Consider the following 25,374-nt stretch of genomic DNA (forward strand, 5'->3'; position numbering starts at 1 on the left):
GCCTTGTTTCTTGGGAGTTGCCTTCTGTAACTTCTCTAATTTCATCCCACTCTCCTGTGAGTATAAATTCTGGTTCTAAGGACCTGGTGCCTGGATCCCATATTGCCTTGCACTGGGCTTGGGAATTAGTGTCCTGACATGCAACTCCTCCTATTGTGTCAGTGTAGATCCTGCTGTTAGTACAGCTATTTGCAGGTGCCCTTGTGTTTAGCTGAAACTTTGGGCTTAGTTTAGTGGGGATGGACTCAGAGACTGAGAGCTAAACTGACACTACTATCTGGCTGTGTGGATCCCAGTGTGCTTGTACTGTGAATTTTTGGCATGCACGTGTGGCTGTATTTATCTCATTGTGCTGATAGTGCTACTTCCTTGGTGTGATGATGACATTATGCTAAGATGAATCGTGAAAATAGTGTCCTGGTGTGATGATGGTCACTCTGTGCTGTTCATGTTAATCTTGCATTTTTGTATGCTGGGTTGGTGTAGCCCTGTTGTTCCCAGGAAATTAGAGCCACAAGGTGGGTGAGGTAATATCTTTTATTGGAGCAGCTTTTGCTGGTGAGAGAGAGAGAGACAAGCTTTGGAGCTTTCACGGAGTTCTTCTTCCTGAAGAAGAGTTCTGTGAAAGCTCAAAAGCTTGTCTCTCTCACCAACAGAAGCTGGTCCAATAAAAAATATTTTACCTCACCCACCTTGATATATATATTCCTGCCACTTGCCCCCCATATTACCTCACCCAGCTTTCCAGGAGTGAGTTTTCATGATGACATGGGAAGTGCTCTGACTGGTCCTGACTTCTCTGTATCAGCCCCTCTAGCTTGCACTGCAGCCCAGTACCTGGGGGCTGGGTGCCTGCAGCGCTGAGGCTCTGTGAGATCAGGGACTCACAGACCCAGCTGGGAGGGGAAGGGCACCTCCTCCTCGGCCTCTCTCTCTCTTGCTGCCTCCTTTTCCCGAGTGCCTCATGATGCACAGAGCCAGCGAAGCTAGGTGCTGCATTGGAGAGTCTCCCAGTGCAGCCCCCCAACCCCCTCTCCCCCATGCAAACCCCCAACAGACCCTGCCCACCTCTGTCCGATTGTCTCTCTCATGCGGGGGACTGTGCCCCCCCCCCCGCTCCTGTGTGCTGCCTGCTTCCAGGGGCCACACAAGAATGATACTGTTTTATAAGTACGTGTGTTATTTTGAATTTAAAATATAAAAAAAGGTTTACAGTATTGTGTATAAAATCAAAACATAATAAAACACGTGTTATTTACTTATTTTATATTTCATACTGTAAACCTTTTTTATATTTTAAATGCAAAATAACACACTTATAAAACAATATCATTCTTGTGTTTTTATTTTAAGTATAAAATAAGTATGTATAACAAATTTAAAAGGTATGTAACTAATAATTTGATATGGCGGCGGGTGGCGCCTTTTTTTATGTGTTTGCTCCCCCTGATGTTAGAACCTGGCTACGCCACTGCCCAGGGACACAGAAGATCTATATGACTTGAGGAAGTGATTAGCAGAAGAGCCAAGAGCCCACTGGCAGCCAGGTCTAAGATAAAGGAACCCAGTTGGGGATGTTTTGACTGATGGGGGAAGGTGGGGGTGGGGGAGAACATTATCCTAATGAATGTCCCTGCTGAGATGGATCCTCCTAAACTATCCTCTGTGCATGACAGCAGCAGTGACCTCTGGTCCCTGCATTGTTCCTTACCAATTCCCTGTAAGGTGCCAGCTTCCCTTCTGTTGTCCACATACAGGGTTCCAGTACCGTTGGACCTGTGTCTGTAGATGCATGTCTGCCGATCTCCTATCAGTGGAGGTTTAGGCTCGTTCTTTGATACGTTACCTATTATTCCTGGTTGATGTAGTCAGTCTCTGAGCCATTCATGGCTCTTATTTTCATCCTCTTGGCCCATTTTCATTTCTGTCTTGGGCTTGAGGTTGGTCTGATGTAAGCCATGCAGATGTTGCTGGTGTTGTGCTCTGCAGGCATACCCAGCTTCTGATTTTTTCAGGTGCTCAGCACCCACAGTTGGAACCAGATTTACAGAAGTGCTCACAGCAGATGGTGCCCCCTCCAGGCTGTTCTGGGGATTCGCTCTGTGTGGCCAACACCCATTCCTGCCTGCAGTTGCACTGTGCCATGCTGTCTTTTTCACTGTCTGTGGCCCCTCGCTTACTCCAGGAGTCGCTGCCTGCTCTTCATAACTCAGGGTATGTCTACACTACGGGATTATTCCGAATTTACATAAACCGGTTTTGTAAAACAGATTGTATAAAGTCGATTGCACACGGCCACACAACGCACAGTAATTCGGCGGTGTCCGAGTTACTGTCCGAGGCTAGCGTCAATTTCTGGAGCGTTGCACTGTGGGTAGGTATCCCGAAGCTATCCCATAGTTCCTGCAGTCTCCCCCGCCCCTTGGAATTCTGGGTTGAGATCCCAGTGCCTGACGGGGCAAAAATCATTGACGCGGGTGGTTCTGGGTACAGCCTCACCCCTCCCTCCGTGAAAGCAGCAGACAACCATTTCGCGCCTTTTTTCCTGGGTGAACTGTGCATACGCCATAGCACAGCAAGCATGGACCCTGCTCAGCTCAATACCGCAATCGTGGACATTTTAAACACCTCGCGCATTCTTGTGCAGTCTATGGTGAACCAGGACCTGCAAAGCCAGGCGAGGAGGCGGCGGCTACGGCAGCGCAGCGATGAGAGTGATGAGGACATGGACACAGAATTCTCTCAAACCGCTGGCCCCTGCGCTTTGGAGATCCTGATGGTAATGGGGCAGGTTCTAGCCATTGAATGCCGATTTTGGGCCCGGGAAACAAGCACAGACTGGTGGGACCGCATTGTGTTGCAGGTGTGGGACGATTCGCAGTGGCTGCGAAACTTTCGCATGCGTAAGGGCACTTTCATGGAACTTTGTGACTTGCTTTCCCCTGCCCTGAAACGCCATAATACCAAAATGAGAGCAGCCCTCACAGTGGAGAAGCGAGTGGCAATAGCCCTCTGGAAGCTTGCAACGCCAGACAGCTACCAGTCAGTCGGGAATCAATTTGGAGTTGGAAAATCTACTGTGGGGCTGCTGTGATGCAAGTAGCCAAAGCAATCATTAAGCTGCTGTTATGAAAGGTTGTGACTCTGGGAAACGTGCAGGCCATAGTGGATGGCTTTGCTGCAATGGGATTCCCTAACTGTGGGGGGGCGATAGATGGAACCCATATCCCTATATTGGCACCGGAGCACCAAGGCACCCAGTACGTAAACCGCAAGGGGTACTTTTCCATGGTGCTGCAAGCACTGGTGGATCACAAGGGACGTTTCACCAACATCCACGTGAGATGGCCAGGGAGAGTTCATGACGCTCACGTCTTCAGAAGCACTACTCTGTTTAAATGGCTGCAGCAAGGGAATTACTTCCCAGACCAGAAAATAACAGTTGGGGATGTTGAAATGCCTGTAGTTATCCTGGGGGACCCAGCCTACCCCTTGATGCCATGGCTCATGAAGCCATACACAGGCAGCCTGGACAGTGGTCAGGAGCTGTTCAACTACAGGCTGAGCAAGTGCAGAATGGTGGTGGAATGTGCCTTTGGCCATTTAAAGGCGCGCTGGCGCACATTACTGACTCGCTCAGACCTCAGCCAAACCAATGTCCCCTATGTTATTGCTGCTTGCTGTGTTCTCCACAATCTCTGTGAGAGTAAGGGGGAAACCTTTATGGCGGGGTGGGAGGCTGAGGCAAATCACCTGGCCGCTGATTACACGCAGCCAGACACCAGGGAGATTAGAAGAGCACACCAGGAAGCGGTGCGCATCAGAGAAGCTTTGAAAACGAGCTTCATCACTGGCCAGGGTACAGTGTGACTGCTGTGTTTGTTGATGAACACCCACCCCCCCTTGATTGAGTCATTCCCTGTAAGCAACCCACCCTCCCCCTTCGATTACAGCTTGCTTATGGAAATAAAGTCACTATAGTTTAAAAATCATGTATTCTTTATTAATTCATTATAAAAAGAGGGAGATAACTGAGAAGGTAGCCCGGGTGTGGTTTGGGAGGATAGGAGGGATGGAAAAGCCCACTAAAAAAATTTCACAGTAATGACAGCCTTCTGGTTGGGCTGTCCACGGGGGTGGAGTGGGCGGGTGCACGGAGCCTCCCCCCACGCGTTCTTACACGTCTGGGTGAGGAGGATGTGGAACATGGTGAGGGTGGTTATACAGGGGCTGCAGCGGCACTCTGTGATCCTGCTGCTGTTCCTGAAGCTCCACCAGATGCCGGAGCATGTCAGTTTGATCACGCAGCAGCCCCAGAGTTGCATCCCGCCACCGCTGATCTTCCTGCCGCCACCTCTGATCTTCCTGCCGATCTTCCTGCCGCCACCTCTCATCTCGGGTGTCCCTCCTGTCCTCACGTTCACTGGCATCTTTCCTGTAATTTGATACCACCTCCTTCCACTCATTCAGATGAGCTCTTTCCTTGCGGGTTACTTCCATTATATCCGAGAACATCTCATCTCGCGTCTTCTTTTTCCTCCGCCTTATCTGAGCTAGCCTTTGGGATGGAGTAGGGAGGCTTGAAAAATTTGCAGCTGCATAAGGGAGGGAAAAAAGGGAGAGAAGTATTTAAAAAGATACATTTTACAGAACAATGGTTATACTCTTTCACAGTGAACAGCACTATTCACTATTCATAGCACATGTGATTTCACTACAAGGTCGCATTTTTCATCTTAATACTGAGTGACTGCAGCTATGGGGTTACAGATCTCACAGACACAGGTCCGGGCATCAGAATTCAGCTTGCATGCAGCCATGGTAAGCCACTGTCTTTCGGCTTCTGCAGTGAGTGCTTTACCCCTCCCCCCCCACCGCATGGCTGGTACCATGAAAGCTCACTGCTAATCACCCCCCTTCACCCCTCCCCCACCGTCTGGCTGTTAGCTGGGAAGATCCCTGCTGACCAAATGCGAAAAAGCTCATCGGTATTTCACTTCTCCCCTCCCCCCGCTTGGCTACGTGCAGGAAAGGATTTTTTTTTTAAGCTGCTGTCCACGAACCCAGTAGGAAAATGGCCATCTCTGTCCCCTTAATTAAATTCCTGATTTTCAACCAGGTTACCCTGAACGATATCACTTTGCTGAGGATAACACAGCGAGATAAAGAACGGATGTTTCTTGAATGCCAGCAATCACCGGGACCATACACAGCTATGCTTTGCCATGCAATGATACCCGATTACTTGCTACATGCATGGCGTGGTAAAGTGTCCTACCATGGTGGACGGAACAAGGCTTCCTTGCCCAGAAACCTTCTGCAAAGGCTTTTGGAGTACCTCCAGGAGCGCTTCATGGAGATATCCCTGGAGGATTTCCGCTCAATCCCCAGACATGTTAACAAACTTTTCTAAGTAACTTTACTGGCTGCGAATGCATCCCAAGTCCTCAGGGTAAATCAATCATTAAAAAACGCTTGCTTAAGAAACAATGTTTGATATTTACAAAGGTACACTCACCAGAGGTCCCTTCCATGGCTTCATTGTCTGCGATAGTTGCTTGGGAGGGCTGGGAGGCTAATTCCATCTGGGTCAGAAAAAGCTCCTGGCTGTTGGGGCTAACGGAGTGCTGTGTGCTCTCTGCAAGGTCATCTTCGTCAGCTTCATCATCGTATTCTTCCCCGTCCGCATAATCCTCAGCCATGGCTGAGATTACAACCCCCACCTCGGAATCCACGGACAGGGGTGGGGTAGTTGTGGCACAGCCCCCTAAAATTGCATGCAGCTCAGCGTAGAAGCGGCATGTTTTTGGCCCTGCACCGGACCTTCCGTCTGCTTCTTTGGTTTTCTGGTAGGCTTGTCTGAGCTCCTTAACTTTCACTCTGCACTGCACTGAGTCCCTGCTATGGCCTTTATCCAGCATAGCCTTGGAAATTCTTTCAAATACTTTTTCATTTCGTCTTTTGGAACGCAGTTCTGTTAGCACTGAATCCTCTCCCCATATAGCGATCAGATCCAGTACCTCCCGAGTAGTCCACGCTGGAGCTCTTTTTCGATTCTCAGGAGACTGCATTGTTACCTGTGCAGATGAGCTGTGCGTGGTCACCTGTGCTGATGAGCTCTCCATGCTGGGGAAGCAGGAAATTAATTTCAAAAGTTCGTGGGGCTTTTCCTGTGTACCTGGCCAGTGCATCCGAGTTCAGAATGCTGTCCAGAGCGGTCACAGGGGTGCACTGTGGGATACTGCCCGGAGGCCAATACCGTCGATTTGCGGCCACACTAACCCTATTCCGATATGGTAATCCCGATATTAGCGCTACTCCTCTCGTCGGGGAGGAGTACAGAAACCGGTTTAAAGAGCCCTTTATATCGATATAATGGGCCTCGTAGTGTGGACGGGTGCGGCATTAAGTCGGTTTAACGCTGCTAAAATCGGTTTAAACGCGTAGTGTAGACCAGGCCTCAGGCTACAAGTCTTGCTGAATCATAAGGTGTAGTCCTTGATTCCTTTCAATGGGTTCATTGTATAGTTGACAACCCTTGATGGGCCTTCGAACAGGCTAGGTAGTGCTGATGCCGATCTATCTGGGGGTGTCACCCAGATGCACAGCACAAGTTTGAAATACAGGTATTCCATATAGATCTATAACTTACAATACAAAGGTGATACAAACATATAAACAAGAGCATCAGACTTGACAAATCATAACATTTTCACTGACACCTTACATGGCATATTTGGTACAAATTTATTTCAATTTTACAATTTTAGGATTAATAATATAAAGCATTTCACATATTCCATAGAGTGTCACAGGTTACACATGCATTAGACAGGGGAATTGGTATTAAGGGTAAAGAGATATTAAAATAAGCCTAAAAAGAACAGGAGTACTTGTGGCACCTTAGAGAGATATATCTTCCTACTGTATTTTCCACTACATGCATCCAATGAAGTGGAGCTGTAGCCCACGAAAGCTTATACTCAAATAAATGTGTTAGTCTCTAAGGTGCCACAAGTACTCCTGTTCTTTTTGCGGATACAGACTAACACGGCTGCTACTTTGAAACCTAAAATAAGCCTGTGATGATTTGAAAAACAAAATGTTGAAAAGAGCTCACTCGTGTTTTGGTTCATGTTTGAATTTTTACCAGAAGTTTAACAGTTTTAAACAGTTTGGTAAATCACACTGGTATTTATGCTTTAATAGTCCTCTTGACATTAGTAGAGATTTGGCCAGTTCCTCAGTTCTCCCACCTATCTGTGCCAGGTGAGGAATGGCTTTCCCCAGGATATCGCTTCAAATTACACAGATATCACAACCCCATCCATGGCATCCGCAAAAAGAGTGACAGCCTGTGACAGCTCAGCGCAGAAACAGCCCTGGGGAGAAGGGCAAGGGTGCAGGCAATTCTTTCACCAGGGCTTGGTTAGTTCTACCTGTTGTGAGACAGTGAAGGGATATCCAGCTGACTTGTGCACTGGGAGCTAAATGTGTGGTGGTACCCAAAATCTCACTGAGGACACAAGGAGCATCTGCCCCTCCCCCAATCAGGTGTGGGCTCTGTGTGAGCATGCTGCCGTTCTGCTTTCTAGAAATGGGGAGGGTGCTGGGGTTTAGCAGTGTCATAGGGGAGCAGTCTCCGCCCTGGCTATGCCACCATCTGTACTGGAGGGGTGCTGAAAAATTAGGTATGTGAACATCCCTTGAGTGTCTGCCCCCTTCTATTCATAACCCCCAAACCCTATAATTCCAGTCTTGTCCCTTCCCTTCCATTCTTCTGTCAGCTCTTCTGTGCCCAGGGGAAGAGGTGTAGTCGTTGGGGTATCACCAACAGCAGCACAGCACACCGTAGTGGTCTGAGACCAGACAAACAGGTTCCTCTACCATTTCCATGTACCAAGAGCATATGTTCCACTCATCTATTCCCTAGAAAAGCGAGTGGACTGGTCATCTCTGAGTAGGAGCCCAGGCCTCACTTTGTGTGCATGTCTTTTTGAACCAAGACTTGCAGACAATCTGTGGGTGAAGAGCTCTACTGGAGCACACAGCATTGTGAGTTTTCTGTTGGATGGGGTTGAGCACACAGTGCGATGAGCTCCGTGGGACGTTCTGCACCAAGAAATTATCTTCAGCTGTTCCTTTAAGAGCAAGTGATATCACAATGGTGTGGGAAGATTCTAAGGTTTCCTGTAGGCCTTTCCGAGCCCTGGGACAGGTGACTCTTGCCCCGCTGAGGCTGTCTGCTACAACTGACTCCACCAAGGACAAGGAGGATGACAATGACAGATGATAACGAGTGGATGAAGACAATTCAGAACGAAAATGCATACCTGAAAAATCAGGTTAGGTTGCTCCGGGAGAACTATGAATTACGTTCGTTACTGAGTCAGCACTATGAAAACAGCAACGAAGGGCAAATTGTCACTTCCCATCCTGCTCCCGTGTATCCGAATGCCTGCTCCCCAAGACAAGGAGGTAAGGAGAACCTGGATGATTTGTCTTGTTTTGTTCTCTTGAGTAATGGCCCTCTAATGTCAAGGGCGGCTCTAGCTATTTCGTTGCCCCAAGCACAGCAGCACGCCGCGGGGGGCGCTCTGCTGGTCGCCGGTCCCGCAGCTCCGGTGGACCTCCCGCAGGCATGCCTGCGGATGCTCCACCGAAGCTGCGGGACCAGCGGACCCTCTGCAGGCAAGCCTGCGGGAGGTCCACCGGAGCCGCCTGCCGCCCTCCCGGCGACCGGCAGAGCGCCCCACACACGTGCTTGGCATGCTGGGGCCTGGAGCTGCCCCTGTCTAATGTAATAGGTGAGAGCCCTGGGTGAGTTCCTGTCATAGGTTTTCTCCCCCACTTGGAGCTTTTGGGTTCCAAGATGGGGATCTGCATGGGCTCCTCTAAACTAATCCTAGTCTAGATCTGGTTCTCGCTGCCACCAGTCAGTTTTTAAGTGTCTGACACACTCCCTGTTCCCCCAAAACTTTCCCTGGGGAACACAGATTCAAACTTGAATCTCAACACAAAGGGAAACAAACCATTTCCCTCCTCCCCTCTCCTAGTGCTTAGGAGAGATACGTGATTCAAACTCCTTGAATCTCAACACAAAGGGAAACAACCCATTTCCCCCCTCCCCTCTCCTAGTGCTTAGGAGAGATACCTGATTCAAACTCCTTGAATCAACCAAAGAGGGATTGTACACTCTCTCTGTATTACCAGGATGCAAAAATACAGGGTCTAACTTATAAAAACTGGAGAGACTTCCCCTCCCTCCTCCTCAGCATAATCAAAGTAACAGCAAACAGAAATAAAGAATTCCTTCAGCAAACACACAATTGCAATATAGAAAGCAACTCAAAAGACTAATCCGCCTTTTTAACTAATACTCACTATACTGGATAGTAGGAAATACTCCAGGAGAACTTGGAAACATGTCTGGCCTCTCTTAGATCCAAAGAGAGCACACAGAGCAAACAAGGAACACAGACAAAGCCTTCCCTCCACAGAGATTTGAAATTATCCTGTCCCTTGATTGGTCCTCTGGTTAGGTGTTCCTCAGGTTACTGAGCTTGTTAACCCTTTACAGGTAAAAGAGACTTTAACCCTTAACTATCTGTTTATGACAGCTCCCCCTAGTGGACAGTCCCCAGGCTGCTGTGCTTGGATCCACCCACTCAATGATCTGTGCGCTGGGTCTGGATAGAGTCCACTCATTGTCGCAAGCTCTGGGCTTTTAGGCTCCCGCACCCAGCGTGCATATCCTCTATCTAGCCCCTTCCTAAGATATGGGATTCTGCAGTGCCACTACCTAGGCCCTGAAACCAGTGCCAGCTCTCCCATACCTCCCCAGTCACTACTGCATGCTCCCCAGAGTTCCACCAAAGCCGTGGACCCTGTGTGCTACTGTTTCACCCTTTGGGGATGACGTTACAACTATAGCAAAGCCTGTGTGTCTCTTGCTTAAGAACTTCTCTTTCCACTGGCCCAGTCTTGAACTGTGGCTCTCACTTCTACTGTGCAAGAGAAAACTCCCTTCTAACAGCAGATTCTAATGCCTTCATCTCTTCCTGTTCTTCCCTTGAGGTTTTTTCCATTCCTTGATCTTCGATGTGCTGCAACAGATCAGTCATCAGCAAGTCAGTAGCCTTTGGATAGTTGTCTCCATTGTCCTGCTTGGGCAAGGTTATTCAGTTATTGATGGCCCTCAATACCTGTCCCATTCAGGTACCAGGCCCTCTCGCCTTAACACAAGTGGGATGATGGAAGGACATCTCTAAAGATGTGAATATACAGAGAACTCATTAAATCAATCTGGCATCCATAAGCTCACATGGACAGACGGAGTTCTAAACTGTCACACAGTAATTCTCTGGCTGCAAGCAAACTGTGTGCGTGCTCTCGCCCAGACACGCAATACGAGTCCTTCACTCCATCTGAGCCCCTCCTCTATCAGAAACTGGAAATTTGTTCTTGCTAAGAGAAAGACACTACGGTGATGAGCATGGTATATGACCCTATGTAGATAATCTACATGAACAATGCACCCAACATCTCCCTTCTAGAGGTCCGTGGGTCTTACCAGCAGGTTATGGCACTTCCAGAAGGTCATTGAGCAAAACTGGGAGGGACTTAGAAGACCCTGTATTCCAGAATCCTTTCTGGAATGGGTCTATCATGGAGATGGCCAGCCTTGTCTGAGGAGCTCTCAGTTTATTTTGCAGACAAGACTGCCCAGATTCACTAAGCTGTCCACCAAGCAATCCGCTCTACTGACTGCAGTATCACACGTTCTAGGGGTGGGGGAGGGAAAATGCTACCCCCTGACAGATACAGTGTGAGGTTTCAAAGATCCCTTATCCCCCAGTCAGATTCCTAAGGTGATTTCCTTCAGCAATGCCCAATCTCCCCCCACACACACCCTCCCAGTCTCTCACAGGTGTTTGTTACTCCAAGGTGACCTGCAGGTACGACAAAGATAGCAAGGGCTTGTCAGAAGACAAAGCCAGATGTTCATCTGGTGCAAACCAGCATGGTTCCATTGAAGTCATGGAGCAACATTGGCTTACATCAGCTGAGTGAAGATCTGGCCTATAATACTGTTGATAGACAATGGTCATCCTATCATTCAGACAGATGATTGATAGGGTGCTCTGTTGTGTCTGTAGTTCCCAGGAGCTCCTTCAGTCTCCCAAAAGCCTTGATTTAAGACTGAGGTGGGTAACTCTGAGCATTACTGCCAGTGGCTGCTCTGTACGAATATAAGCTTAGTACTCATTGAATTACCATAGACCAGTCCCTGCATGCTCTGGACTCTGTGTAAAACCTGGGCATCCCTTCCTTGATCTGAAATCCTCCTTGGGAATCTGGAAGAAGTGCCTCCAGCATGTTACATTCCTCCCTTCTTCCAGTGCTGAGAACTGGCTGCTGTTTGTGAGGTATAGGCAGTGCAGTAGATCTGTGGTTGTGGGGGCTCCTGGACTCATTCTCAGGGACAGGGCATCTCCACCCAGCTGTAGCGCTGAAACCAAAGGCCCCATTAGGGAGGGTGTTTTCATCATTACTTCCCCGAGGGGAATTGGGGTGAGCCCCAGAGATGGGTGTAACAGGGCAGTTGTTGTGCCTGCCCTGATACGTGCCATTGCAAGTGATGGGCTGATGTGGCTCGGGGAATGCCCAGCTTTGTCTGTGGTCCCACATCCCAGAGACATATTGCCAATGTTCAGAACCGGCATTTCTGATCCCCAGTTCTGAACAGCAAAGCCCTTTCCTCTGCCTGTTGCTGCTGCAACATTGGTCCACGTGGACCCAGTGAAGTGTGTTCTGTCTAAGGCACCGCCCCTGGACAGAAGGGCACGGGGACCCAGGAAACAAGTTTCGCAACGCATGCCCATCCCTTAGCCACGTGGTGTAAGGTGGACACCTTCATGTCAGTCTATTTAACACATCCTTTGGCAGGAAGGGCAGGCTTTAAAGAGAGAATACAGGAATTATCCCAAACAAGCACTCAGTCCTGGCAATGGCTGTGTATGGGGCGTTCTGTTCCTCACTCTCCTTGTTCCATGGACTGTCAGTAACAACTCACTAGCGAAGATTCCTGGCCACACAGAGAAATAACCTGATCTCACCTGTTAATTTATTTTCTCTGATGACAGCCCTTCCAGTAAAAAGATTCCACTCTGGTGCGACAGGGTCACCCTCCCTGTCTTCTAAGATGACCCCCACCTACCTCAATCTTCTAACGTGACACCAGCCAATTGTTGTTTGCTTTTCCTCTCTCTCTCTCCATGAGAGGGCACTGCACTGTAGCTGTAACAGGTGACTGTCTTTTCACACTCACTGGAGCTCTAGCTTTGGAAGGGTCTATCTACCCGGGGACATGACTGAAGGGTACCAATAAGATTCACTGGCAACAGGGCCGGCTTTAGGCCGACTCTTCCGATTCCCTGGAATCAAGCTCGGCGCCTTTTTATTTATTTATTTACTCACCTGGCGCCGGTCCTCTCTGGGGGTCTTCGGCATTTTGGCGGTGGGGGGTCCGCTCCGGGGGTCTTCGGTGGCATTTTGGCGGCAGGGGGGTCTGCTTTGGGGGTCTTGGCGGCAATTCAGCGGCAGGGGGTCCTTCAGTGCCGGAGCAGACCCCCCGCTGCCGAAGTGCCGCCGAAGCCCAGGACCACCACCGGGTATTCGAATTGGGCCCAGCAGTTCATAAACCCGGCCCTGACTGGCAATGTGTCTGAAAACACTGCCCTGCTTCCAAGCTCTGGCAGGCACATGGCACCTCCCATGGGGGATTCATAGTCATTCTAGCACCAGAGGAAAAAGAGATCAGCTGTCAGAGTAACACTATATGAATGGTAACACTATATGTTCTGTTCTCTGTTATAGCCCCGCCTCACGGAAGAGATATCAAGCCACCGGAGAGCCCAAGTCACCTACACCCTTCACTGCTGCAGGAGTTCAGTTATTCCCCTCTCCACATTGCAAATGAGGAAGCAACTCTGTCCAGCCCCAAAGCCCAGGCAGAGGCTACATTTAAGGGGATTCCCAATAATCCCACTTGGCTTCAGCCTACACCCAGGGAGAGGAAACCAATCCTGCTTTCCAGCACTTCCTGGACCACCAGGGTGGAGAAACAGCTTCCAGAATCCATAGACCTCTCAAGGTTGAAGAAAGTCTGCTTCACAGATGTCACTTCACCTGGAGGAGATAAGGCTCATTTATATGGGATGGGTAAGAAATGACCCCTCTATCGTAGCTCAAGATTTCAGGGAGCCCTCAACATTCAGGTGACTACAGTAAGCATTTTGAGTGGTGTCTGTGCTTCTCAGGATCAGGTCACAAGGGCAGGGGCATCAGTGCTGGTCCGAGGGACCATGTCCTCTAGAAGCCGTGGCGAACCCTGAATCCGTGTTACATTGCATTTAGGTTTGTCTCATATGGGTTTTTTTCAGCTGAAACGGCTAGTCCCCTTCCTCTTGTTCTGGGGTGAACAAGTTGCTTGTGGCAGATGCAGGACGTAAATCTGGGCTGCGGCACAGTGTGTCCCCTGACTTCCAGGAAAACTTGAAAGGGATCCAAGTGAGGCAAAACGCTTGCCTGACCCTGTGGCTAAACGCTACAGTGGCAGAAATGTTAGTGCCGGGAACCCCCCAAACCAGCTGGCTCTTGGCCCTAGGCTGATTTCCCACCAGCCCCACTGCAGAGAGGGGTGCACCCAAAAGGACCACAGGGAAAGACGTGATGGAGAAGGGGTCAGGGCTGAGCCAGCTCTCACCAAACCTTGCACTCTCCAATTACTCTGCTCAATACATCCTCACCAAACTTCCCTCATAGAATCTCAGGGTTGGAAGGGACCTCAGGAGGTCATCTAGTCCAACCCCCTGCTCAAAGCAGGACCAAACCCAACTAAATCATCCCAGCCAGGGCTTTGTCAAGCCTGACCTTAAAAACCTCTAAGGAAGGAGATTCCACCACCTCCCTAGGTAACCCATTCCAGTTCTTCACCACCCTACTAGTGAAAAAGTTTTTCCTAATATCCAACCTAAACCTCCCCCTCTGCAACTTGAGACCATTACTCCTTGTTCTGTCATCTTCTACCACTGAGAACAGTCTAGATCCATCCTCTTTGGAACCCCCTTTCAGGTAGTTGAAAGCAACTATCAAATCCCCCCTCATTCATCTCTTCTGCAGGCTAAACAATCCCAGTTCCCTCAGCCTCTCCTCATAAGTCATGTGTTCCAGTCCCCTAATCATTTTTGTTGCCCTCTGCTGGACTCTCTCCAATTTATCCACATCCTTCTTGTAGTGTGGGGCCCAAAACTGGACACAGTACTCCAGATGAGGCCTCACCAGTGCTGAATAGAGGGGAATGATCACATCCCTCGATCTGCTGGAAATGCCCCTACTTATACAACCCAAAATGCCATTAGCCTTCTTGGCAACAAGGGCACACTGTTGACTCATATTCAGCTTTTCGTCCACCGTAATCCCTAGGTCCTTTTCTGCAGAACTGCTGCCCAGCCATTCGGTCCCTAGTCTGTAGCAGTGCATGGGATTCTTCTGTCCTAAGTGCAGGACTCTGCACTTGTCCTTGTTGAACCTCATCAGATTTCTTTTGGCCCAATCCTCTGTCTAGGTCCCTCTGTATCCTATCCCTACCCTCCAGCGTATCAACCACTCCTCCCAGTTTAGTGTCATCTGCAAACTTGCTAAGGGTGCAGTCCACACCATCCTCCAGATCGTTAATGAAGATATTGAATAAAACCGGCCCCAGCACCGACCCTTGGGGCACCCCACTTGATACCGGCTGCCAACTAGACATGGAACCATTGATCGCTACCCGTTGAGCCCGACCATCTAGCCAGTTTTCTATCCACCTTACTGTCCATTCATCCAGCCCATACTTCTTTAACTTGCTGGCAAGAATACTGTGGGAGACTGTATCAAAAGCTTTGCTAAAGTCCAGAAATAGCCATCCACTGCTTTCCCCTCATCCACAGAGCCGGTTATCTCGTCATAGAAGGCAATTAGGTTAGTCAGGCATGGCTTGCCCTTGGTGAATCCATGCTGACTGTTCCTGATCACTTTCCCCTCCTTTAAGTGGTTCAGGATTGATTCCTTGAGGACCTGTTCCATGATTTTTCCAGGGACTGAGGTGAGACTGACTGGCCTGTAGTTCCCTGGATCTTCCTTCTTCCCTTTTTTAAAGATGGGCACTACATTAGCCTTTTTCCAGTCATCCGGGACCTCCCCCGATCGCCATGATTTTTCAAATGGCTCTGCAATCTCATCGGCCAACTCCTTTAGCACCCTCGGATGCAGCGCATCTGGCCCCATGGACTTGTGCTCGTCCAGCTTTTCTAAATAGTCCCGAACTACTTCTTTCCCCACAGAAAGCTGGTCACCTCCTCCCCATACCGTGCTGCAGAGTGCAGCTGTCTGGGAGCTGACCTTGTCTGTGAAGACAGAGGCAAAAAAAGCATTGAGTACACTAGCTTTCTCCACATCCTCTGTCACTAGGTTCCCTCCCTCATTCAGCAAGGGGCCCACACTTTCCTTGACTTTCTTCTTGTTGCTAGCATACCTGAAGAAACCCTTCTTGTTACTCCTAACATCTCCAGCTAGCTGCAACTCCAAGTGTGATTTGGCCTTCCTAATTTCACTCCTGCATGCCTGAGCAATACTTTTATACTCCTCCCTGGTTATTTGTCCAATCTTCCACTTCTTGTAAGCTGTTTTTTTGTGTTTAAGACGAGCAAGGATTTCACTGTTGAGCCAAGTTGGTCACCTGCCATATTTACTTTTCTTCCTACACATCGGGATGGTTTGTTCCTGCAACCTCAATAAGGTTTCTTTAAAATACAGCCAGCTTCCCTCGACTCCTCAATACACTTGTCCTTGGCTATGGGATATTCTATGGGAGCAGTGACTAGAAAAAACCATGGAGTTTCCCATGCCACTGACAACTCTGCCAGTGCACCTCAACTCTGACCTTCTCACCGCCTGTTCTTCCAGCCAAAGCTCTCTTTGAACACAGAAAACCCTCCTGAGTTGTGTCCAATTATGTTTGTGTGACGAGAGCTGGGCAAGCGGGTGTGTTTCCAGTTTTGAATGTTGTCTGATATCCTCTAGAATCAACACTGAGATCCCCAAAATGAGAAGCACTAAGCAGGCACTTGGATTTACATTCATAAACACCTACACAGATAATCAGAGCTAGGCCCTCTAGATTTCTAGGGTCCTCTTCACTGGAAATCTATATGAAGCCGTGGCTAACTCTGATCCTATACCTCTTTTTGCTTTGTTGTAGCTTACCAGCAGCATGGAAGTGTCCTCAATGCACCAGACCTGCTGAGTCAGCCCCAGCCATCGTCTCTTGGAGAATTTGTTTCCTCAAATCCCCTCAGCATTTCAAACAAGGAAGGGGCCCAAGCACAGCTTGTGTTCCCAGGACACTTCAAAACATCTGAGCCATTTCCCCCAGGAATTCCCCCAAGGAAGCCAGTCCCCCTTATAAACAGCACACGGGACATAGTGGGCGAGAAAATGTCCCTGGACTTGGAAGAGATGCACAGGAAAAAGCGAGTCTGGTTCTCAGAGAGCCCAGGAGGAGATGAGCCACGCAAGTCCCATACCTATTATTTAAACGGTAATGATGTGATTTCACCCTGGCCTTGCTGCTAATAGCAGTAGCTAAGGATGGGCTTAACTAACTCCAGTCACAAGTTATCTCTGCAAGCATGGGGGAGCGGGGGCTTTTTGATGCCCTAGAGCTTGTCCACTCTAGAATAAAAGGCATCTTTTAAAACTTGATCACCAACACTTTGCATCTAAGGAAAGGAAGGAGTGATGAGAGCAGCAGAATAAGGACAATTGATTTTTAAAAAGCAGACTCTAGCAAACGCAGAGAAGTGGTGGGTAAATTTCCATGTAAAGAAAATCTAAGGGAAAAAGTTTAGAAGAGCTGGCAGTTTCTCAAGGAGACAATATTAAAGGCACAACTGCAAACTATCCTGATGCAAAGGAAAGATGGGAAGAAGAATAAGAGTATAACAGGTCAAAAAAAATACAACTGGATAAGTTCACAGAGGATAGGTACATCAATGGCTATTAGCCAGGATGGGCAGGAATACAAAACCATGCTCTGAAGTGCCCAGAAGCTGGGAATGGGTTGGGGGGGGGGGTATGGATCAAGGGATGATTACATGTTCCATTCATTCCCTCTGAAGGACTGGCATTGGCTGCTGTTGGAAGGCAGGATACTGGGCTAAATGGACCATTGGTCTGACCCAGTATAGCCATTCTTATGTTCTTAAGAGTCCAATATGGCTCCATCAGGACCTCTTTAATGACCTAAAAATCAAAAAAGAATCCTACAAAAAGTGGAAACATGGACAGATTACTAAGGAGAAGTACAAAAGAATAGCACAAACGTGTAGGGACAAAGTCAGAAAGACTAAGGCTCAAAATTAATTGCACCTAGCGAGAGACATAAAAGGCAATAAGAAGAGGTTCTGTAAACACATTTGGAGTAAAAGCAGGGTGAAGGAAATGTGGGTTCCCTACTTACTGGGGAAGGTGATCTAATAGCTAATGACATCCAGAAAGCTGAGGTGTTTAATGCCTATTTTGCTTCAATATTCACTAAAAAAGGTTTAATGGTGACCATTTACTCAACACAATTAATATTAACACCAAGGGGGAAGGAACATCGGCCAAAATCGGGAAATAACAAGTTATAGAATATAACTTAGGTCTGTCCAAGTCAACAGGGCCTGATAAAGAACTAGCTGAAGCAACCTGGGAGCCTTTAGCGTTTAGTTGTGATAATTTATGGAGGGTGGGTGAGATTGCAAGGACTGGAGAAGGACAAGCACAGTTCTAATCTTTAACAAGAGGAACAAAGGGGACATGGGATATTATAGTCCAGTCGGCCTAACTTCGATATCTGGAAAGATACTGGAACGAATTACTGAAAAAATCAATTGGTAAGCACCTGGAGGGTAATAAGGTTATAGGGACTAACATGGATTTGTGAAGAACAGATTATGTCCAAACAACCTAATTTCCTTCTTTGAGAGGCTTACTGACCTAGGGGATAAGGGGGAAAGCAGTAGACTTGATATACCTTGATATTAGTCAGACTTTTGACACAGTCCCCCATGACATTTTCATAATCGAACTAGGAAATTATCTAGATGTACTTATTCCTGCCTCGGTGCAGGGGGCTGGGCTGGATGACTTCTTGAGGTCCCTTCCAGCCCTACATTTCTATGATTCTATGTTTTAATTAACATGTTTCAAAGTCGTAGTGTACACAGGGCAAGCATGTATTTTAATGTGTTCATAAGGGCCAGGTGAACCTGGGGTCCCCCAATATGATTTTTAAATACCTCTATGCTACAGAGCCTTTGTCAGCATGGCTTTATCACTACAGTATGCGGTAGAGCCCCCTAATGCAGACACCGCTCATGCTGACACAAGGAGTTTTTCTGCTGGCATGGTAACATCATCTCCCCATGCGACGTTGCCTATGCTCACAGAAGCACTCTTCTGTCGACATAGCTGCGTCTACACTGGCAGTTCTGTTGCTGGGGGGGCATGATTTTTTCCCACCCCTGACTGACATAGTGATGTCAGCAAAACTTTGTAGTGCAGGCCTGACCCTAGTGTGGATAAGCCCATCTGGAAGGGCAATGGAGCTTTTATGGCTGAGAAAAGCCCTGAATGTGACCTGCTCTTCTCCTTATACATGTATTTATTTCCAAAGTCCATTTCCACGCGTATTTATAGAACCAATCCGTTTAAGGAGGCAGATGTTATCCAGTTCGTGCATAGCACTGGGAAGTCAGTGCTGTGTTTGGTTGTACATGTGCACATCTATGTATATAACTTGTGTGATTTATATATTCTCTCTCCTGGCATCTGGCTCAAACCAAGCTGTAAAACTTTAACCTGAATCTAAGCATGGTGAAAACATTTGGTCTTCCTGCCTTAAGTTACTATGTAACTAACAACCAGCCTGTCTTTCATATAGAGCTTGAGCTGAACAGCAAGAAAAGTGGCCGCATAGTGGGTGAAATTGCCTTCCAGCTAGACAGGCGCATCCTTGCTTATGTGTTTCCTGGAGTAACGAGACTTTACGGCTACACAGTGTCCAACATTCCTGAGAAAATCAAACAGGTAAGTCCTTCCTTGAATCTGCTGAGGGAGAGGATGGTGCATAGAGCTGGCTGGAAATTTTCTAATGGGACAGTGTCCATTTGCTGAAAGCAAAAAGTTTCATGGAAACATGTCATTTTTGGTGAAAATTAATTTAGAAAGAAAAATAGAAAAACAACCTATCAATCAGGTTGAAATGGACCATTTCAGAACAGAACCTTTTTGGGATTTTTTTCCATTTTGAAACAAATTTTCATTTCAGTTTTTTAAACTTTATATTCTGTTGCATAATATAATAGTGTTTTAAAAGTCAGAATCAGAACAAAACATTTTGATTTTGACAAAATGAAAGATTTCCATGGACATTTTGAATTTAGTCTGCCATGGAAGTGGCTGTCAGTCAGGGAGAAATACTGATTGTTAAAGTTGGTAACTGAATGAGGGGAGAGGCACCAACTCTCTCCCAGCTGGCAGGTCTGCCCTCTTCCCTGGGACATTCAGCCACATGGGGGATGACAGCCGGGTAGCCAAGGGGCAGGGGTGGGGCTTGTGTTCCACAGTAACAAGCATGGTGAGCGCTAAAAAAACTCCCATGTTCTGTGGGGGAGTTGGTTCTCCATACAGTCGCTCGTTAGCTGTGTGTAGAAAGCCTAGGGTTCATGGAGGGATGGCCAATGTGCAGCCCTCCAGCCAGGTGAGGCCTGCAGAGTCTGGGACACCATTCAACTTCAGCTATCGCTGCATCTTAATGCAGCTTAATTCATCCCTGGCTGGCCCTGCTGTGTCCCTTACGCAGCTGTACTGGGACTTCATTCTCCAGATTGCCAGTTTCCAGCACTGTCATCGCTGAGCTGCAAACAGACTGGGATGCTTTGGATGCAGCGAGAAAGTGGTGGCTTTAGGAACCCCTGGGGCCTGCCCATGGTTATCCATGAAAGGAGCTAACAGCTTCTCCCTGGCTTTTTAAACCTCCTAGGCCTCCATGAAGTGCCTGGATGGCTCCATGGATGAGAAAAAGCACCGAGCCATGATGCAGCGGTACCTGTCCCTCGCCGCACGCCTCGAGAAGATGGGCTACAACCGGGATGTGCACCCGGTGTTCAGCGAGTTCCTGATCAACACCTATGGCATCCTGAAACAACGGCCAGACGTGCACTCCAGCCCGCTCCACAGCAGCCCAGCGGATCTGCGCAAGGTCGTGATTGACATCGTCCCATCCAAGTTCCTCGGCGACACTTTGCTGCTGCTGAACTGTTTGTGTGAACTCTCCAAGGAAGACAGTAGACCTCTGTTTGCTTGGTAGTGGATGCTGCTCACGTACCCCCCGCTGGCAAAACAATCCTCCCATAGACATGAACTCAAAAGCATGAGTTTTAAATACAGACATGGCTTTTTTGTATCTATGTCATGAGGCTCAGTCCGAGCAGTTAGCTCCAGCAGGAATACTGTGTGTGTTTGTTTTTTAATGTGATAGGTTTCTAGATTTTTCCCATCCTCTTTTCTATTATCCTATCCTAGCCTCTGTTCCGCTTCCAACAGGAAAAGCCAGCAGGCCAAGGGCAGTCCCTTTTCCCCTCCCCACCATCACACTTTCCACCCCCTGAAATGGCGGGATCAACTTTGCACTCGAAGCTGGGAAAGCTTCCACCTGCTGTGGCTAGCTCTAAAGTCAGTAGGAGGTTCTGTGACGGACACTGGGGAAGGGGATGAAACACATCCTGCTTGTACATACTCACCTTTCTGACTGTAATGAATAGTAAGAGCCAAATGGGCTGGTGCACCAGCCATGCCTGTCCTGCTGCTGGACGGCTTTTCATGCCCTCTTGATGTTTATAGAACAAAACACGATCCAAAAAAAGAGCGCAGGGGAGAGACGCACCGGGGTTACACAGCTGCCTTTGACTCCATTGACTTTAGAGCTGCCACCTTTTTCATCTAGGGCTGGAAAAGCTCATCTCATTGTGTATCCTATGGGCCAGGAACCTGGCTTAGGCAGACCATTAAACTGAGTTTATGGCTCCTCTGCGTTGGAGGCCTGGTGAATTGGGGCCCTGCACCACTGTTCCCCTGGAAAGCTGCAAGCCTGTTGAAGTTTTAACTGGCATTGGGTAACAATGATTACTGTTTGCTTTTGCATAACAAGTGCCTTCAGACTGATCCGTTCTTAGCAGACTAGCCCTTGCTTGTCTGAGTAATCCCATTGGTACGAAGAAGGATTACCCACGTGAGTAAGAGTTGCAGAACCGGGTTCTTTATTTGTGAGGTTTCTAGCTACTGCAGGAGGATCCAACGTGAACATGGGTCAGGAATCCTCTAATTCCTCTGAAGGGAGGAAAGACACCAGGGCTGTGACATTGGGATCTGAGGATGAGGGGTGCTAGGAGAGGAAGTCACAGGGCCTAAACAGTCATCCAAAATACTCTCTCGCTCAGTAAGAAAATCAGTCTGGTCCGAAAGCTGAGCTGTGGTATAACGAATGCAGCCCTTCTTGTCTGGAATTCCTTCGCTCTTTTCCGATATACCACATAACGCTAGAGATGGGCCATGTCTCTGCAGTTACAACCAGGCTGTATGTTGATATAGAGGAGCAGTCCTCAGCTCCTGGTCTGCAGACAAGTCTCTCGTATCTGCGCATTGGTTGCCTGAAAATTAGCCATACAACAGAATCTTTGAAACACGCTGGTTGCTGCAAAAGTATTAAAGAATCTGCAAATTAACTGGCCTGGTTTTCTTCTATGGGAATGGAAGGAAAGGTGGTGAAATAGTGAAACAGCTCCTACCTGAGACAGGTGCCTGAACCTTTATTCTGTAACCCTGAAATGCAAGGCTTGCTCGTGCCACTGCTCCTGAGTAGCACCACAGCCCTAGCGCTTACTGTGTGCTATGCCGCCTCTGCGAAGGAAGCTCGCCATATTGTGGTGCAGATGTTCCGCACAGCATTTGTGTGTCTGCTGCAGAGGAAGCTCGCAATACCGCAGCCCTGACACTCCCATAGGGCCTCCGAAGGCTTGTGCCACTGCTGCCGAGGAAGTTCACAGCACTATGGCCCCAATGCTCCAATACAGTTACTGAGCACTTGTACAACTGCTGCCTAGGAAACTCCCAGTGCTACAGCTCCAGTGTTACAGTAGAGCAGGCCTGCACAACTTGTAAAGCGGCGAGGGCCACGTTACTCCAAAGAAAACAGCTGAGGGCCGAAACCTCCCGGCCCTGCGAAAACACCCTGCTACAGCACCGCCCAGCCCTGCACAAACAAACCCTTCTTCCCCAGCGCTGCCCCACCAAAACAGCTGTGGGCCAAAAAGGAAGGTTGGGGTTGGGGAGGTGATACTTGATTTTAAATCAACTAGGGGCTCCCAGCTGAAGAGGTGGCTGGGAGCCCTCAGGGGCAAATTAAAGGGCCCTGGGCTCCGGTGGCTGGGGGAACCCAGAGCTTTCTGGGGCTGGGGCAGGGATTTAAAGGGCCCAGAGCTCCTGCCGCTGAGGGGAGCCCGAGCCCTTTAAATCCCAGGCCCAGCCCATCCGCTGGAGCCGCGGCCGGGATTCAAAGGCCTCTGGGCTGCCCGTAGCGGCGGGGAGCCCTGAGCCCTTTAAATCTCAGCCACGGCCGGGAATCTCTGCGGGAAGCCCAGAGCCCTTTGATTCCCGGCCATGGCTGAGATTCAAAGGGCTCTGGGCTCCCCGTGGCTGCGGGCAGCCTACAGCCCTTTGAATCCCGGCCGCGGCTGGGATTTAAAGGGCTCTGGGCTGCCCGCAGAGCACCGTGTGCGGGAAATTTAGAATCCCCCCGTGGGCCGCATGTTGTGCAGGCCTGCTGTAGTGCCATGTGGTCCTGTGCAAGCCCTGCGGATGTGCATAGGAAGGTCAGCTAAGAGTAGTTGGTTTTTTTTTTTTTTCTGTGTGAGGCTAAAAACATCACACAAATGCCACAAGTTTTTCCTTCCCCTGGCTAGTTCTTGTGAGAGGCTAGAGCATAATGCAGTATGGTGTTCTCTGCAGCCTGAAGTTCGGAAATACCATTTCTCAGGAGATATAAAGGAGGGGTGCAGAGGTGGTGCTGGGATTGCTGCCTTCGTCTGGGTCTGCACAAGACGAGTGTCTTTTTGTCTGCGTGCACAAAGGGATATGCACCTAGGCCCTGATTCACAAAGGTACTTACGCACCTATATACCTTTTTGAATCTGGGCCTGTGATGGGGTGTATCAACCCCGCACTGGTGACACAGGGGTTAACAAACTGCTCTGGGCCCAAGCAGCCCTGCCCCCTCACCCTTGCTGGGCAGACTCCCAGTGAAGGGAGTGTATAAAAGGAAGCAGCTCAGCTCAGTCTGGGCTGGCTGAGGAGGAGAGCAGACACATGCTGCAGGATCCTGCTAAGAAGCTGCCGGGACTCCAAGCTGCTGAGGCCGAAGACCCTGATTACACCTCAGGAGCCCAGGCGACTGTGGGGCCCGAAGGGGACGACGCGCCGCTACCAGCAGAGGAGATACCAGAGCTGGGACTAAGGGTAGGAAGCGACCCAGGGTATGCGCTTGGGGATATGGAGATCTGAATCCTGCAAGAGGATAACTGGTTTTGAAGAGCCCTGGGTTGGAACCCGGTGGAGTAGGGTGGGACTGGGTTCCCCTGCCCTCCCTGGACTTGCCCATAGGCACTACTGCTGCGAGAGAGGGTGGCTTCTTGGACTCTTCCCTACTACTTCCTCCTGCCAGAAGAGGCACCCTTTTAGTCCCCACCACAGGAGGCACTGCTGTCCCGGAGCCAAGCAGCGCCTCAGACCCCCTTCCCTATGTTTCTGCCAAGCAACATTAAAATCCACTGTGGCTCTGAATCAGGAAAGGCTGCTGAGGGTATGTGCCGAATCGGCTGCCCTGGCCCGGCCCATTTCATCTCTTGTCTCTTTTCTTGTCCTCAAACAAAGTAGTGCAAGGGGCCATGCTGGTGTAGGCTATTGACACTTCTGGGGATCTGCCTCCCCCTTCCTTTTTTTTCCAGCCTCGCATTGTCTTTGAGAAGCTGCCTATGATATACACCGTAGAGCAGAACTTATCACGATGTTAAATCCAGTGACTCGGAGCTGCCCCCTTTCCAGGGGCAGAGTGGGAGCTGTGGCAGCCTCACGTTCTGGCGGTGCAATATTGCACAGATCACTGCATGCCTGACAAGACTCTTTCCTTGCTGACGCACGGCTATGCATGTCTCACATTCATTACCCGTCGTCTAGGAAGGACACACTCAAGTGCTATTTTTATAGCTTTCAGATTTGTCCGAATCCCTTTTGTACCTTTTCATGACAGCGTCCATCTCCGTGGGGAGGCACCCAGCTGGTTGGTAATAGAGGGGGGAACAGAGAGCTCACCTTTGCTCTCCCCGATCCTGCCACCACTGCGTGCCTGGGCAGAGCTGCCTGACAACTGCTAATGGCTCTAAGGATCAGAAACCACGGCTGGGGGGAGATGTCCCTGCCTGTTGTGGCTAAGCAGCATAGGCCAGCAGAGGGCAGTGCAGTGAATGTATTTGTGGCTGCTTGTGTCCCCTTGCTCTGGAGGGATTCAGCTCACCAGGAGGGAAGGTTCTATGGGGTTGGTGGGGCACAGAGGCAGGAGGGCCATGTGGGACCCAGGTGCTAGGGCTTCCTGTGCATGACATGGTACGGAGAGCACTGTCCTGTTCACAGACTCAGGACACAGTCTGGTGACCCCTCGCCCCCCACCCCCACCCCAGGGGAGATGGATTCACAGCCGCCACTCGGAGAGTTGCACTCTTGGCGAGTGACTTCTCTCCTTCACACACAGCTGCCTGGGATTGTCCTTTCACAGCAATATTTTTCTTTCAGTGAAATTTGGCTTTTTGATGCAAATGAAAATTTGTTGCTTTTTGGGGGGGGTGAGGTTGGGGAAGGAAGGTTATGAAAAGCTAGCCCCCCAAAATATTTCAGTCAAAGTGTTTGGGGTTTGGTTTAAAAAAAAAGGTTTTCAAAAACAGGTTTTCCTAATAACTGTGCACTTTTAGCAAAATGTGGCTCTCAACACTGGATGGTAGTTCAGGTTTCTGTAAAATATTCTTGGAAAGTTGTAAAAACCACAACAGCTGCCAGTCCTGCTCTGAGCCAGCTTCCCCATGGCTGTCTGTGGGTTCTGCAGCTGGCTCCTCGGTCAGGGTTGTCTGCGTGCTGGGAGGGTGGGGTTCACTGGACAGCTGTGGAAAGGCCAAAGAAAAT

The 25,374-nt window shown here is 49.1% G+C and overlaps 2 protein-coding genes across 3 annotated transcripts in view; both read left to right on the forward strand.

Annotated features, from left to right (window-relative positions):
- Positions 1-2,102: 2,102 nt before the first annotated feature.
- LOC123378322 (speriolin-like protein) lies at positions 2,103-21,831 on the forward strand. Of its 2 annotated transcripts, none has more exons than XM_045031916.1 (5): positions 2,103-2,214; positions 12,880-13,224; positions 16,304-16,642; positions 19,031-19,176; positions 20,132-21,831. In XM_045031916.1, the coding sequence occupies exons 2-5, from the start codon at positions 13,221-13,223 to the stop codon at positions 20,456-20,458; spliced, it is 816 nt and encodes a 271-aa protein (XP_044887851.1). In that variant the 5' UTR covers positions 2,103-2,214; positions 12,880-13,220; the 3' UTR covers positions 20,459-21,831. The 2 variants fall into 2 exon arrangements, with proteins under 2 accessions (XP_044887851.1, XP_044887850.1); XM_045031915.1 differs by lacking the exon at positions 2,103-2,214 and adding an exon at positions 8,179-8,478.
- A 1,656-nt stretch (positions 21,832-23,487) lies between these two features.
- Positions 23,488-25,374, forward strand: part of UBE2F (ubiquitin conjugating enzyme E2 F (putative)) — a 177,818-nt gene continuing 175,931 nt past the window's right edge. Inside the window, exon 1 of the mRNA XM_045033077.1 lies at positions 23,488-23,661. The gene's annotated coding sequence lies outside the window, so the exon portion shown is untranslated. The remainder of the gene's footprint in view (positions 23,662-25,374) is intronic.

Source organism: Mauremys mutica, chromosome 10, assembly GCF_020497125.1.
Source record: "Mauremys mutica isolate MM-2020 ecotype Southern chromosome 10, ASM2049712v1, whole genome shotgun sequence".
NCBI classification, from domain to species: Eukaryota; Metazoa; Chordata; order Testudines; family Geoemydidae; genus Mauremys; species Mauremys mutica.

Coding starts and splice junctions, on each gene's coding strand:
- LOC123378322 (XM_045031915.1), top strand. CDS start 8,277: ATGACAATGACAGATGATAACGAGTGGATGAAGACAATTCAGAACGAA. Junction 8,479..12,879: donor CTGCTCCCCAAGACAAGGAG/GTAAGGAGAACC, acceptor TCTCTGTTATAG/CCCCGCCTCACGGAAGAGAT. Junction 16,643..19,030: donor CCATACCTATTATTTAAACG/GTAATGATGTGA, acceptor TCTTTCATATAG/AGCTTGAGCTGAACAGCAAG.